This window comes from Lampetra fluviatilis, chromosome 12, assembly GCF_964198595.1.
Source record: "Lampetra fluviatilis chromosome 12, kcLamFluv1.1, whole genome shotgun sequence".
NCBI lineage: Eukaryota > Metazoa > Chordata > Hyperoartia > Petromyzontiformes > Petromyzontidae > Lampetra > Lampetra fluviatilis.
In genome coordinates this window covers 13,928,626-13,943,066 of record NC_136286.1, presented here as the reverse complement: position 1 = coordinate 13,943,066, position 14,441 = coordinate 13,928,626, and the positions used below count along the sequence as shown (strand labels likewise).

The 14,441-nt window shown below is 47.4% G+C and overlaps 1 protein-coding gene across 4 annotated transcripts in view; it reads right to left on the bottom strand.

Moving 5' to 3' along the window:
- The window catches only part of LOC144935209 (dedicator of cytokinesis protein 1-like), a 313,091-nt gene that overhangs the window by 260,469 nt on the left and 38,181 nt on the right, over positions 1 to 14,441 (bottom strand). For all 4 annotated transcript variants that reach the window (XM_078861718.1, XM_078861720.1, XM_078861717.1 and 1 more), the window contains exons 9-17: positions 13,892 to 13,973; positions 12,201 to 12,336; positions 11,299 to 11,374; positions 10,587 to 10,666; positions 9,746 to 9,871; positions 9,204 to 9,328; positions 7,349 to 7,447; positions 6,550 to 6,622; positions 5,098 to 5,201 (exon numbers count right to left, since the gene is read on the bottom strand). In XM_078861718.1, the coding sequence (XP_078717844.1) occupies positions 5,098 to 5,201; positions 6,550 to 6,622; positions 7,349 to 7,447; positions 9,204 to 9,328; positions 9,746 to 9,871; positions 10,587 to 10,666; positions 11,299 to 11,374; positions 12,201 to 12,336; positions 13,892 to 13,973 (901 nt within the window). The remainder of the gene's footprint in view (positions 1 to 5,097; positions 5,202 to 6,549; positions 6,623 to 7,348; positions 7,448 to 9,203; positions 9,329 to 9,745; positions 9,872 to 10,586; positions 10,667 to 11,298; positions 11,375 to 12,200; positions 12,337 to 13,891; positions 13,974 to 14,441) is intronic.

Here is a 14,441-nt window from a genome sequence, read left to right as displayed (position 1 = left end):
GAGGCATCAATTAATTATGAGCACTGCTCCAGTGCTCATTTGAGCAAGCCAACACTTTGGCTTGATTCCGAACAAGAAGCTATCTTTGACAGGCTTACACAGAGCCCAAGTGCTAAAAAAGAGCCATCAATCTTCGTCTCCGTGCACAGGAAGGCCAGTCCAGGCGACGAGCGTGCAAGCAACCGTATTACGCGGTGTAATCATTGCCCAATAGTCCGATGCGGCTATCATCAAAGTCGTTATTATCGGCCAACGCTGCCCTCGGCGTGCGTGTGTCACCAGCCACCCCCCCGCACGCGCTCGCTCGCTCTCTCTCTCACAAGCGCTCGACGTCCCCCAGAGCTCGTTTGCGAAAATGCAAAGCCGGCGTCGAGGCTCAATCTGCCAGGAGAGCATCTGCTGCGTCTACATCTCACGCCGGTCTCTGGGTCGTCGCTCCGCATCGTGAGGAACGAGACGGAGCACAAGGCAACAACGAGCATCTGAGAGGGCTACGGATCGCCCTCGGTTCTAGGAGCTCAGAATGAGAATCAGAATATTTATCTCTACTGGAGGAATCCGATGAGCTAAAAAGCTCTTTTAAACAGATGTCCAGTAGGAGTGGATAAGAATGTTAAAACGAACAATACAAAAAACATTATAGTATATATAAAAATTGCTACTAACTCATAGCTCAGAGGGTTACTGATTACCCGCAGTTTTGGAAGTGATTTGATTCATTCAATATGTCGTACGTTCAAGGTGATGTTATTACTGTATCATCTTTATCAATAACTTTATTCTAAACAACATATATTAGGTAAATTTTACCAAAAAAGTACATTATTGTTGGCTTCTTTAACATGAGATCCCTGCTATACTGATTTGAGCATGGAGACTCTTTTACTTTGAATAGGAATCTGTGTCGGTAATTTGATTACCTTTTGCACAATTTCACTTTGAATCTTATTCTACTTTAACCCAGACCTGCCTTGCATAAAGGATGTGCATTTTAATTATTTCTCGCCTATTTAAATAAATCAATATTATGAACGTCGAAGACGAAATGTATAAAATTATGTTAAACGGTTCTCTGCGTTACGGTGCGTTTTTAATTATCCATCCTGTCGTACATTGTTACCCACACCATGGGAATGTGGAGTTTAAAAACCACTGGCCTAGAGCCACCAATGGAGATGAGAGCCGCCTAATTTTTTGTTTGAGCATGGAGACACTTTTATTTTAATATAACTTGATTGTGTTTTAGGACCTGGGGCCATATTCATGAGAAAAAAATGTAAATATATAAAACTGCTTGGCACAAATACCAGCCATCAAAGCCCAGCAACATCATTGCTGCATGTGCACCTAAGGTGTAATTCAGCACACAATGCGTCTAGGATCACAGAAGGAAAACCAAACCAGAAAATAACGCCTAACAGGACAGAATACAACGTGTTGCTCGTGTTGGCTATAAGAAAACCATCCAGTCCTATAATCAAACAATGATCTGTCCCAGGCGAAACGGAAATGTGAGCTATGCATTTCGCTGCATCGGGGCCGTTCAATCTCTGATATCAACAATCACGAGCCAATTTCCATCCCTGTCGACACGTCTGATCTCGGATAAATTGCTTCCGGATGTCTGTGGGATGATAAGCCCCCTGGCTGAGACATATATTCGGTCTCGAAGCAAAAAAACAATGTTTGACTGTTGGAATCAACAGTCAAAAAATGGTCAGTGAAAGTGTCTTCAAAGGTCTTTTATCTGAGCTCGAGGTGACTCCAATCTTCACTGGAGGCCCTGCACCAGCAGTGGAAATTCCAAGTTACTATGGCAGGGGGTAGGGCTCTCTGAAGAACAGCCAGTTGACTTGAGTGATGGGCTGAGTCGACCCCCGACCGCGATTTGAACTCGCTCCGATCGTGAGCAAAGTGATTTTGCTACGGCATCCACGAGCCTGCGTGCTTTTAACTGTCAGTGAGAAGTCGCAGCACGTTTCAGTCTCGACAATGAATCAGCACTGCAACGTGAATCAAACTTGCGCAATTGACAACAGTGGTTGGAAGCAGTGAATTTATCTCTCGACCTATTAAGGTCGAAACGCCGCAGGGGTCTGTTTCAGGCCTACTGCTGGGTTTTATTTATGTGTAACATCTGTCGACAACATGCTATAAAACTAACATGTGGATGCAAGCGTGTGTGAGTGTGTGAGTATATGTGTGTATGTGTGTGTGGGGAGCGATAGTACAGCAATGAGCGCACTGCGCTACAAACCCGGTGACCCGAGTTGGACTCCCACTCACGGCCAAGAGCAGTGTAGATAATCTGAACCGATCCTGGACCTCCTCTAGGTCCATTCAGCCTCAAATGAGTACCCAGGAAGGTGTGTGAACATCGCCACTAGGGAGACAAAGGCGACCAGGCGTGGCGCTGGCCACCCAGCCCCTCGTGTGCGGTGCCGGCCTTCATAGGTGCTCGCTCACAGCACTTGCCCAAAAAGCATATAAATGCTATCTGGGAGATCTTTGCCTTTGCATGAGTACACGTATGTGCATGTGTGCATAAAACCGCAGAGGTTTCAAACAACACGTCGTGCTCCTAAAGGCCCTGATTTGATTCGCGGCCATGGTGCACAAAATCAGTAAATGGTACAAATATTCAAAAAAAAAATTTCATTAAGGACTGTAACACGGAGTATCAATGGGTTTTTCAGAAGATTCCCACGTTGGCATGTTTGGATAATTTCCTTTTTAAGAAATTGTTGTTGCACTTGAAAGGAAACAAAATCAGCTCAAGAAACGCTACTCGATACGGAAGAAAAACGCTCAGTTAGTTCTGTACAAAAGAGTTTGTGAACACATTTTCTGCGCTGCTATCTCCTGGTTAAGCAATCTGACGTATTTGTACAATCCACCAACCCTGGTCTCTCAAGCGATGGATTGCAGTCACGTGCCACCACCTCTCCTGGGCATCCCCTACGTCAATTCAGCATTGAAATGGCATCTATTGAGGTGCGCAAACATCAGTTCTCGGGTGACCAAGGCGGCCACGCATGTCGCCGGTTACACTTCCCCCTTAGGAACTGCGCCGCCCTTAATGGACGCTCAGGGCATTTGCTGGTGCTGTCTACGAGGCGTCACGGGAGGTCTTGTCTGTTGGCAGCCAACGACGCTCCGCTGCTACTGTGCACAAGGGAGGGCATGCTGCTCCGTCAGCGGCACTCTACAGCAGCACAGCTGGCAATGCCTGCGAGCGAGCAAGCACCGTGAGGACAAAACGACGCTCGTAAGAGCAACTCGCACAAAGTGTCGCGGCATATCAACTTAGCTGCTCAACGGCTCCACCACCAGACTCGACGCGTAAGTTTAAAGCGCAAGTTCCGTCTCCTCGCTCGGGCGAGTGCTCATCGCCACTGGCAAGCCCTGAGCTGGCGTTGGGGAAGTCGACTTCGCAGTCGCTCCACAAGACGGACAAATGGCGACTCGCCAACCCAACGCCGTGAGCAGGGTTGGTCGAGTTGACCCCCGCCCTCAATTTGAACTCGCGACCTTCCAATGGAGGAGCGTTTGAAACCACAGTGCCACCTGGCCGGAATACTTACATCGTGCACTGCATCGCGTACACTCAAACGTGATATGGTGTTCACCGAACTTCCCACTGACACCGACGCAGTGAATGGAACATCAGCCCAAAAGCACTGAAGTGGATCTCTATTACTCTGGCTTCCACAGTTTAAAATTGCTTCGAGGAAACGTTGACACGTGCACTATTCACCAGTGCACACCCCTCACAGACCAGGTCTCACTGGCTTCTCTTGGATTCACCAAATCATCAACGACTCACCTCGCAACTGCCAATGAGCCTGAGGACAAGGCCATGTGCACAGGTCATCGCGGATCGATGCAACAGACCACCCCCCACCTGCTGGTGTCCCAAGCGCAATGACCGACTGAATTCCTAGAACACTCGTCCCAGTTGTGTGCACCCATGCGACGCTACTACATTAAATATGTTTTCGGTTGAGAAGGAAGCAGATTAAGGGGGAAACTAAGAGGCAGTTTGGCTAATAGTCAAGCGGTTAATAGGTCAGCTTGCTCACAGACATATAGGCTAATTAGTGAAGCAGGATAGGAAACAAACTGTATAATTGGCAAGCAAGCTAATGGGCACTCTGTAGGACTGATTGTATAAGAGGCAAGCCACCTAATAGCCAGGCCAGCAAGTCACCTAATAGCCAGGCCAGCTACGATCCAGATAGTTTTAATAGGATAGTCAAGTAGGCTTACACAAATTCACTTCATGAGCTAACAGGCTCACAGGCAGGCCAGCTCTAGACAAGGTTGCCAAAAGGCATTCGAGCTAACAGCACATTCATTCAGCAATTACAATTGTCTCTTACACCCACAAAAACATTAATCAAACACACGCATAACATGCAACATATAGGCCAAAGAAGTGAAGAACACTCGATAAAGGAGACAAATATTAAAGCCAAAATAAATTATGCCAGTGTATGTCATAATAAATATCTATTCTTTCATACTGAGCCATAAATCGCTGGAAGGAGGTTAATATTGAAATTCCCACAAATGCGGCGATATTGCCGGCAGTCTATTAGTTAAGCTGGCTGGCTCATAGGAAGATTGGTTAATCAGTAGGCAAGCGAATAGGCAGGTTGGTTAATCAGTAGGCACGCGAATAGGCAGGTTGGTTAATCAGTAGGAACGCGAATAGGCAGGTTGGTTAATCAGTAGGCACGCGAATAGGCAGGTTGGTTAATCAGTAGGCAAGCGAATAGGCAGGTTGGTTAATCAGTAGGCACGCGAATAGGCAGGTTGGTTAATCAGTAGGCAAGCGAATAGGCAGGTTGGTTAATCAGTAGGCACGCGAATAGGCAGGTTGGTTAATCAGTAGGCACGCGAATAGGCAGGTTGGTAAATCAGTAGGCAAGCGAATAGGCAAGTTGGTTAATCAGTAGGCACGCGAATAGGCAGGTTGGTTAATCAGTAGGCACGCGAATAGGCAGGCCCGGCTAGTCCGAGCCAGCCTGGAGGCGTTCCTCGTCAACGTTTCTGCTGCGACGGATTTTCGCGTCATCTACAGATTCGAATTACCTTGTAGACGATGAGCGTGTGAGTGTTGTCCAAGAGGGTGGTGCCATCGTATCTCATGAGCTTCACGAACGCCATGCCGAACACCTTCTCACTGCGGTCTTTGGCTGGAGACAACATCAAAGGGAACACACGAAGCGTCCCACGGTTACAAGGAGAGCCGCGGAGATGTTACACGCCGGAGGATCCAAGCCCTCTGATCCACGCCACTGGCGGTCTGCCCGGTGATGTTTTCAATCACGTCGCAGCGTGGATGTGTAAAAGCCTGTTTTTGTTTTGATAAGGCGTGATTGAATGTGGAAAAAGCAAATCGTGAATGTGTGAATCAGAAGCAGATGTTCACCAGATTAATGAATTTGGCAAAAGATCCCAATCCAGAACCATGCAGGCTTCGGTGAAACTTATCTGGACATTTTTGTTACTTGGTTACCAAATAATATCCAATGGAAAAAATAGGTATACATTATAAAAACAACTCTAAAAACGTCATATATTACAACAAAAATCTTCAATGAATCTGCATACTTTTCAGAGGAGATATATACGCGTAGATTATGTTTTGCTTGCGAAAGAAAATGAGATTGAAAAAACCAATGCAAGCAAGGGATGAACACTCAACACCAACAATCTACTAATCCTGCTTGCTGTACCACCATCTCCTGCACGCCTCACACTCCAGCAGGTTCGGTGTAAAATGACACGGTCATGTTAATAACACTAATCTCCATTTATCTGGGAACAGTTCACAAAGTCTTAAAGAATTGCTTTCAGCAGGGTCCTACATTAGGGATATTTGGACCAACATCCTGAATGACGAGTGCTGCTGTGGCGTCATGTGGGAGAAAACCAAACCCAACAAACTTAACGAGGTGGGGGGACACAGCACGACCATCGAGCGGTCACCTCGCAGCAGCAGCAGCGTGCCTACTATGCCCGATGTAAGCCTTGCTGGCCACCCATTCAAGTAGCTAACTGTGGTGGCCATAAGATGTTATCTCCCTCTCCTGGCACACAGGAGGTCGTGTTGTATATTTGAGGTTTGCCTGTTCTCTCTGTGGTCACATGGATTTTTCTCCAGGGTCCTCCAGTTTTTGTCTCCATTTATAAAAACACGAATTTAGATTTGGCTATGCTAATTCCCCTTTAAGAAAACACGATATAAGCCACTTTGATGACCTATCATGCAAGTAAAAAAAGAAAATAGTTACTAACCAGGCTCAAAACACGCTAAGCTTCTGAGATGTGATTAGAGGCAATTGAGGTAATTTAATCACATGAATAATGACCTCTGGGTAATCCACCGTCTCTGCTGGCAGAGCATTGAACTAAGAGGTATGTGCCACCACTCCTGGCATAAACCATCCCCGCGTGAGCAGAGTGCTGTCGGTGTGGAGAGACTGGCAAGAACGCCAAGCGGGTGCGAAGGGGTGTTGGTGTCGTTGGTCCTTGACTCACACTCGACGGAGGAGCGGTGGCGAAACGTGAACCTCAGGTGACTGCGATACATGTCTTCAATGGGCACTGCCACCTGCAAACGACGACACAGATACAGATCCCCCAATCACTCTTACAGACCACTAGGGCCGGGCGCTATGAGCAAGCACTTAGTTAGTTAGGCCAGCGTGGCAGTTGCAAATGTCTCCCAAACGCTAATGTTCACACAACGCCTGAGCTACTCAATTAAGATTTAGTCAACCTAGGGCACACATGGGTTTGGTTAAGATTCCAATTACCACTGTCGTTGCACACGGCATGAAATTAAACTTCGATTACTGGGGATTCAGGGGAGTGTGTAAACCACAATAGCATTGCTTACACACACACATCTAAACAAGCTTCATCTACGCGCACACACTTACGGATACACAGGTCACAGAGAGAGCATGCACACACAGCATGTGCTACCAGCACAGATGCACAGCAACAGGTCGAGAGGAGGGCACACAAGACGTGCACAGTGCACACACACACACACATACGAGCTGAAGAAATTTACTAAAAAAATATCAGTGGTGAAAAAAGGGAGACACTTGGTATGCTAGCAGTGCAAATACTGAGGACACATTTAGAAGTAACAAATGACATGAGTCATGATTAATGTGGGGCTTTTAAATTGAAGAAAACACTCGTTTGCAAAAATGGAATGTGGAATTTCCACCACCGGCTCAGGGCTGTTGAGGAAGGTGAGCGACGGCCGTGAACACCGCCTCACACACCAATGGCTTTGTGGGTAAATGAATGAGACGTAACTCACCTTGACCGTCTCAAACCACTGGGGTGCCTTGACCTGGTAGTAAACCACCGACTTGTACTCTGTTACGGGGTTGGTTCCAGCGCCCAAGCAGATCACATTCTGACAAAGACAAAGATCCTCCACTCAAACTTGCAGACACAAGTGCTGTTAGCGAGCACCTATGAAGGTTAATACGGTGCCAAAAGCGGCAGTGTGATCAACATCAAGCAAGCGATAATCTCTCTATCAGTGTTAATCTTGACAGAAAGCTCCAGGTACCCATTTAGGGCTGAGCTGACCTATAGCAGATCCAAACAAGGTTCATAAAACAGGAATGTTGTGCATGACCAGGAATCAAACCTGCGCCTGGATGGGAAATCAGCCTGGACCACTGATTCCCCACAAACACACACACGTAACATCGCGATCCATTTTTACCACTGACCCATCTAGAATTACGGTGGGGCCTGCGTGTAACAAAACAATTGAAGCTGAGAGTTGGTGGATTACTCAGATATATTAAACTCCCAACAATATCCCACCTGGGATTGACTTCCCATCCTTCAGGGGATAATACAATGAGTAACTCAGTAGCACTTTATAAAATGCCAAGAGTTTTGCATCCTGTGGAGAGAGTGGACCCCCACCAGTGGCTCAGGACCACTGTATGAGATGAATGTGCAGCAGTACTTGTTGGAGCAAGGAGACACTTCACCTTCGCTCTGACATCACCAAAACATAAACGTGACTTCATTTTCTAGAACTACACCTTTTTCGATCACATCCATAGCTGAAGCATTACTGATCAGTTGAGTTAATTGCCGAAACGAACGGGGCAAATCCTGTGACAAATATATAGTTTCTTTCCAAAGCAGTTGCTACAGCAGCGAAGCCATTGCTTGGGCAAGGCACGCAGATGCCCTCTGGTGTGCACGGTGGTAAATGCACGCCCACGCGCATGGGTCAACGCGCAGACAAGCAGGTAGCGGGAATGTTCACGGATTTAGTTTGCCAACGGAAGGATGTTTTTAATAACCGCAGCCCTCCGCTAACTTTTGGTGGGGAATGTGCAAAGCCAAATAACTCGCGGACATCGCCATTTGCAAGTGTTGGGTTATTTTTTGGTAAAGCACCGGTCAAGGTAAGGCAACGCGAATCACAGCTCAAATGAGGAATAACCCGTGCTCATATCCATTGGTGGCCTTGAGCGAGTGATGGGAATTCCTCATTTCAATAGCAGGGGCAAGGCTCTCTTTAGCTCAGCTCCTGCAGACTTGCGTATTTTATCACCGAAAATGAAATATGGGCTGTCAATCCCCAAAAGAGGATATTCACTGAATTACTTTCTGATTTTAAGCCAGGTACTCTAATGCTATTACATTCAAATGTCGAGGAAATGTCAGCAGAGAAAATGGGTTCCAGTCCCACCCACGAAGATTTGAGTGTCATTCCCTTGCAATACCCAGGGGGGGGGGATATCACCAGATAATTATATATTTTTTACAACCAAAACAATCACTAAGGAAATTCCAGGGCACCCTGCTGCAGAGACTTCTTGAAAAAGAGTGAGGTCTTCTTGGATGAACGGCTCGTTACACAACAACAGCACTTAGAAGCACTCAAATAAACCGTGCAACTGTTGCAAGCGGTGTGCACCAACATCGCCCTCCAAAGCGCAGCAACATTTCGGGCTCGTTAAACCCCACCCAACGATCACCCTTACCGCCACAGAGTGGAAATCACACCCTCCCCCTCCCCCCGCCCCCGCCAATCCCTCGAATTTCGCAACCACATTGGCTGCGAGCTCACGGATGGGAGGGCACGAAAAAAAATCGAGTGAACCTGAGCAGTGTTTTAATTGGGAACAGGGCGCTACCTCCAAGACCTTTCCCTCCTCGTCGCAGACGCACATGGTGACCTCGGTGTTCTTGGGCGTCGTCTTGTTGCCCTTGTCGAACTCCCCGTTTAACAGGGTCACGTAGATGTCGTTCCTGACGTCCCCTGCGATGCGGTGTCACGGTCGCACAGGCAATAGCAGCAGCGGCACACGGCAACGTAATGTTAAAGTATTCACTAACGTCTCATTTGAATAAATAACCAAGCCAAAGCTTTATACACACGGTCAACAACTGAATTTATCGGCAGGTGTGACACAAATTCACAACTGCGTCAAGGTGCGCCGGTTTTTATCCTCCGCACACCATGTTCTCGCTCCCTTCGTCACATCTGTTCCCCGGCTAACAGTGGCTCATTATTATTTGTTCGATTCCTTCTTCATATGGTGGAAACAAATCTCTCCACAGGAAGCCTACTATCTCCATAGGTTGAGTGCTATTGCCGGAGGATGACTGATCATTACCGGCAAGAATAGAGATGACAAGAGGACACATCATTATAATTGTTATCGTTGTTACCCACCAGGCATGATGATTTCTGGGAAGCCCAGCTTGCGGGCGATGGCTGTGGAGCGATCGACCAGATGGGGGAACTCCTGGCGGATCTGCTTGATGTCGCCATGAAGCATCTTCAGAGAGACGTAGAGGCCTGTGTAGGGCACCAAAGACAAAGATCCCCCGTATAGCCTTTAATAGACTATTGGGGCAAGTGCTGTTAGCGAACGCCTATTAAGGCTGGCACTGCACACGAGGGGGTGGGTGGCCATCACCACAAATAGCTGTCTTTGTCTGAGCAGTGTTGATATTTACCCACTGCACCAATGAACACATTTTTAAGGCTGAGTCGAACCTTGGGGAGGCCTGGGACCAGTTCTGATATTCAACACTGATATTGGGCATGCGTGGGAATTTAACTCGGGTGGCTGGGATCGCAGCAGTGCGCTAACCACCACGCCGCCGCTACCAATATAGGGGTGTATGTGTGGGACACTCACTATCATGACACAGATCCCCCAACAAGCCGTACGCAATGCGGGGGGGATGTCCAGGAATCCAACCCAGGTTGGCAGATTCGCCCATAATTACAATCAGCAACTGCTGATGACGTACGTGACCAACCAGTGAACATCTAGGATGCTGTGGCTAGCCAGGCTTGTTTCAGGAACACGCACAAGAGGGAGACATTCATTTTGCACTGGCCCAGGAAGCGGTAAGTACCTAAGGCAAAGTCAACCCCCAGGCTTTTACTGACATGCAGTTACAAAGAATATATGGTCTCTGCTGTGCACGCCGCAACACAGGAGCCTCGGGGCACGACCCTGCATTGCATCGGCGCCATCGCCAGCAGCCAACGTCGCACTCACCCTGGCCCTTGTGGTTGACCTCCTTAGACGACACGACCTTGCTGATGACGTTCTGGAGGAAGTCGTTTTCTCCCGACAACCTGAATGAGAAATTGGAGGTGAGGTGGGGGGGAGGGAGGCTTTGTCTTTGTCCCCTGGCTGGGCATTAATGTTCTGCCGTGTACACAGCGACGCACGCCGCATGCACGGCGCACAGGGGACTACAGCAGCATGCGCGCGGACAGGCAGGCGGAAGCAGGAACACGTTCGGAGACGGAAAGGAGGGAGGTGGACACATAATGCAGCAAGCAGGAGGAGGAACAGGAGGAGGATGAACGGTTATGATGAGGCCTTCAGGGGTCCTCCGGTTTTTCCCTCAACATTTAGAAGCATGCATTTAGAGTGTTTGGCTGCGATAAACTCTCACTTGATAAGCCACTTAGATGAGATTAAATTTGGGGCCAGATCACTTCTGAAAAAGAGCTGTATAGCTCAGCGAGCCTTACCTGGTAAAATAAAAATAGTTTACTTTTTCAGATAAAAATCTGCACAGCACTCCGAACGGGGCGACCGTGAAGCTACCTGCAAGATATTTTAAAGACCCTGCGCTGTGATTCTTTGAGGACACTGGGTGACGTCACGTGACGGAGCCCCATTCGGGGCTCGGGAGCACAATACTCGAACGGGTGACGCGTCGCGCCGGGCGAGGGGGGGGGGAAGTGGAACTACTCACTGCTGGAAGGGGATGAAGTGCTCCTTCTGCTCATCACTGTCTCCCTTGCCGTTGATGATGTCGGTGATTTCCATCACTGCGGCGCAACAACAACAATAAGCGTGGAACAATTCACACGATCGGCGATTCACTGCTTTGCGACCATTCGGGGTCACGAGATTCTAGAAGCAGTCCTTTTTGTCTCATTTGTGCCTTCCAGTTTGTATGAATAATTTCCACGAAGCATAGGTGATTTTTATGCAAACAATCTGATTACATTTTAATCGACGAATCATTTAGACGTCTACAAATCTGGGAGCGTTAACTTGAACCACACAAATGGCTTCTAAAAAAGCCACACACTTTGGAAACTAAATATTTCCACATTCCCAGGTGATCGATTCAAATGTATATTTTGGAATGAGTCAGGGTAATCAAGCAAAAAAGGGTAATGCTCATCTCTGTTGGTATATCGAGCCAGTGGTGTAAATTCCACATGCCTATGACAAGGGTCAGATTAACCACAGGAAGGCCTCTGTTGACTGCCCATAAACAAAAGTTCCTGTAAAAGCATTCAAAAGCTAAAAAGCGCAGTGGAACACCGATCCTTAAGACCTGCTGTTTGGCGGATTACTTAAAAATGTTCCTGTTACTTACTTATAAAATAATTTTCCTTTGGACACACTGGTGCTCGCCAGAACAATGTAGACTTTCCACCACTCGCTCAAAGCTACCAAACAGCGAGTAGAACCCTTATGCTCACACTTGACCGACAGAAGGGAGACAAAAAATTGTGATTTCTCAAGAGCCCTTGTGCGACGGGGTTTTTCTTCAAGGGACCACGGTACGAGGAGCGGAAAACGCTGCTGCTGCTGCTGCTGCGGCGACGATGGGCGCCGCCGCGGTTGTGCGCTCGCAATTACCGGCCACCCCGAAGGGGCGACGCAGCCCTGAGGTGCTCTTCTTGGGGTGGGTCTCCTTGAGGTCCATGTAGCCAATCCGGATGATCTGGCACACCAAGCAGATCCTGTCCCGCTTCAAGTCTCTGCTTCCAAGGTCCTTTTAACAAAAAGTCGACATCCCAAGGGGGGAAAAAAAAAAGAGATAAAAAGGGGATTTTTTTTCATGAAAAACGAGCCAGCCGCTGATTCAGATGAAGAGGAAGACGTTACCAAGAAACGATTTTGTGATATTTTATTTCAATGTCAAAACCGTATTGATCCACAGCAAGGCGGCAGTTTGTATGTTGCCGAGTCCCTCCCGCCCTTCCAAATAATCACTCAAAACTCTCCAGGTCAATAGCCACAAGTGACCATAGATCTCAGTGTCATTGGAACAGACAAATGGTTCATGTTTAACCATTGCATCGCTTGTGCATCACCCTGGTAATGCCTTTCCATGTTACGGCGTTATGGAAATGGTCACTGTGATTATTATAGATTGTTTTAACTGCATATTCATTCACCAATTTTAAATTCCGAGCTATAGGACGGTGTGCTACCATATTCTTCTCCGCGTTAACTAACGTGGAGCAGCTCCCAACGTGCACCATGCAGCAGCATGATGTCGCTGGCGCCACGGAACTCCCACCGCGTGAACTGAGGTGAAGGAAATTCATCGGGGCTGTCATGTCCCGAGGAGGGTGCTATGGCAGTCTCTCTCTCTCTTCTGTACGGATTTGAATTGAGTGGCAACCGTGAATCGATTTCTAGGTTGAGAATCCAGCTGCTTCGCTTCGGAGGAGAGAAAGTGAACGTCACTTTTGCCCTCGGAGGTTCGCACTGCAGTGGACACGAGCTCACGGTGGGCTCCACCGTTTGATGTGGCACGCCGCGGTTCCGTTTGGGCGATTCTTCTTCTGCTCGGGCTGCGTGCCTCGACGTCACATGACCATCACTTTCAATTCTTTCTTATCGAGAATGACGCTTCAAACTCGATGCATTACAGCCTGACACAGGCCAAATTTTGCGTGTACGAAATAACGTTTTTATTGCCTTACTTGAAAACATATTAAGAACAGCATTGACTTGGTGTTTACATTTTAATGCAGGTCTATGATTAATGGTATTGATAAACTGCTTTTTAATCCCATGCTTTATGTACAATACAATGCAATCTGAACTAATGGAACATATATATGCCACACTTTTATCGGATTAATATAGCTTTAACGAGGGGGCTCACAATACTGAACAAATTAAATTGAGCACCAGCAAACGCCCCGAAGAACATGGTGATGATTTTTTTTCAGATACGGAGGAATCCCTTCTATTTATCCGGCTGGGTACCACTTTGGCAAGAGTACTCAACTCAAAACCCAAAGGTCACAAGTTCAAATCCTAGTTGCGAATCAACAGGTTCATAAATTGAGTACCACTTTGTGGGAAGTAAACAACATCTAATCCCCTGCGATAAGAACGTGTAATTTCCACCTCTGACTCAGGTGCACCAATGAGATGATCTCCACCCGTCGCTGGTTTGAGCAGGGGCATGCTTTTACTTTTGGTTTTGAACGTCAATTAGCAAAATCATGGCCCCTTCAATGCCCCCAGAAACGAGCAAGGACTCCGCTACCCGTCGCGCAACAGGGGCCAGGTTCAGAGCGAACACTCACGGTGAAGACGACGCGCAGGTTGTTGAGCTTGTTGATGTCTTTGGGCATCCCTTGGCTGCCCCACTGCACCAGGTAATTCTCACTGTCCTCGTGGGAGGGGGGTTGTACAGACAAAAACCGTCATGGCCTCGGTCATGTGCGCTCAAATCCAACCTGCAATCTCTGGCAATTAAGATACTTTAAACTGAGATTGACAGCTGCCATTCGAAACGTACTGCTATTCTCAGGAGGGCTTTCCGTTAGATACATGTATAAACTTAGCAATGTTGAAACCTTTAGTACATCGATAATGTTAAAGTTCATAATCAACGTTTTTGGGATAGATCGCGTTACTTATAAATGTGTCGTAACCCTCCACCACCCGACACGGCTGAATAATATTGGTCGCGAAAGCCTACGTGTTAATGTTAAAGTACTATATAGGTGGTGTATAACGGTTGATTGATATTGGGAAATTACAAGCTCAAATCCCAGACGTGGATCAACATAGCCCATCATTCTTCAAATCTCAATAAGATGAATACCACTTTGTCAAATAAGGACTTGTTTC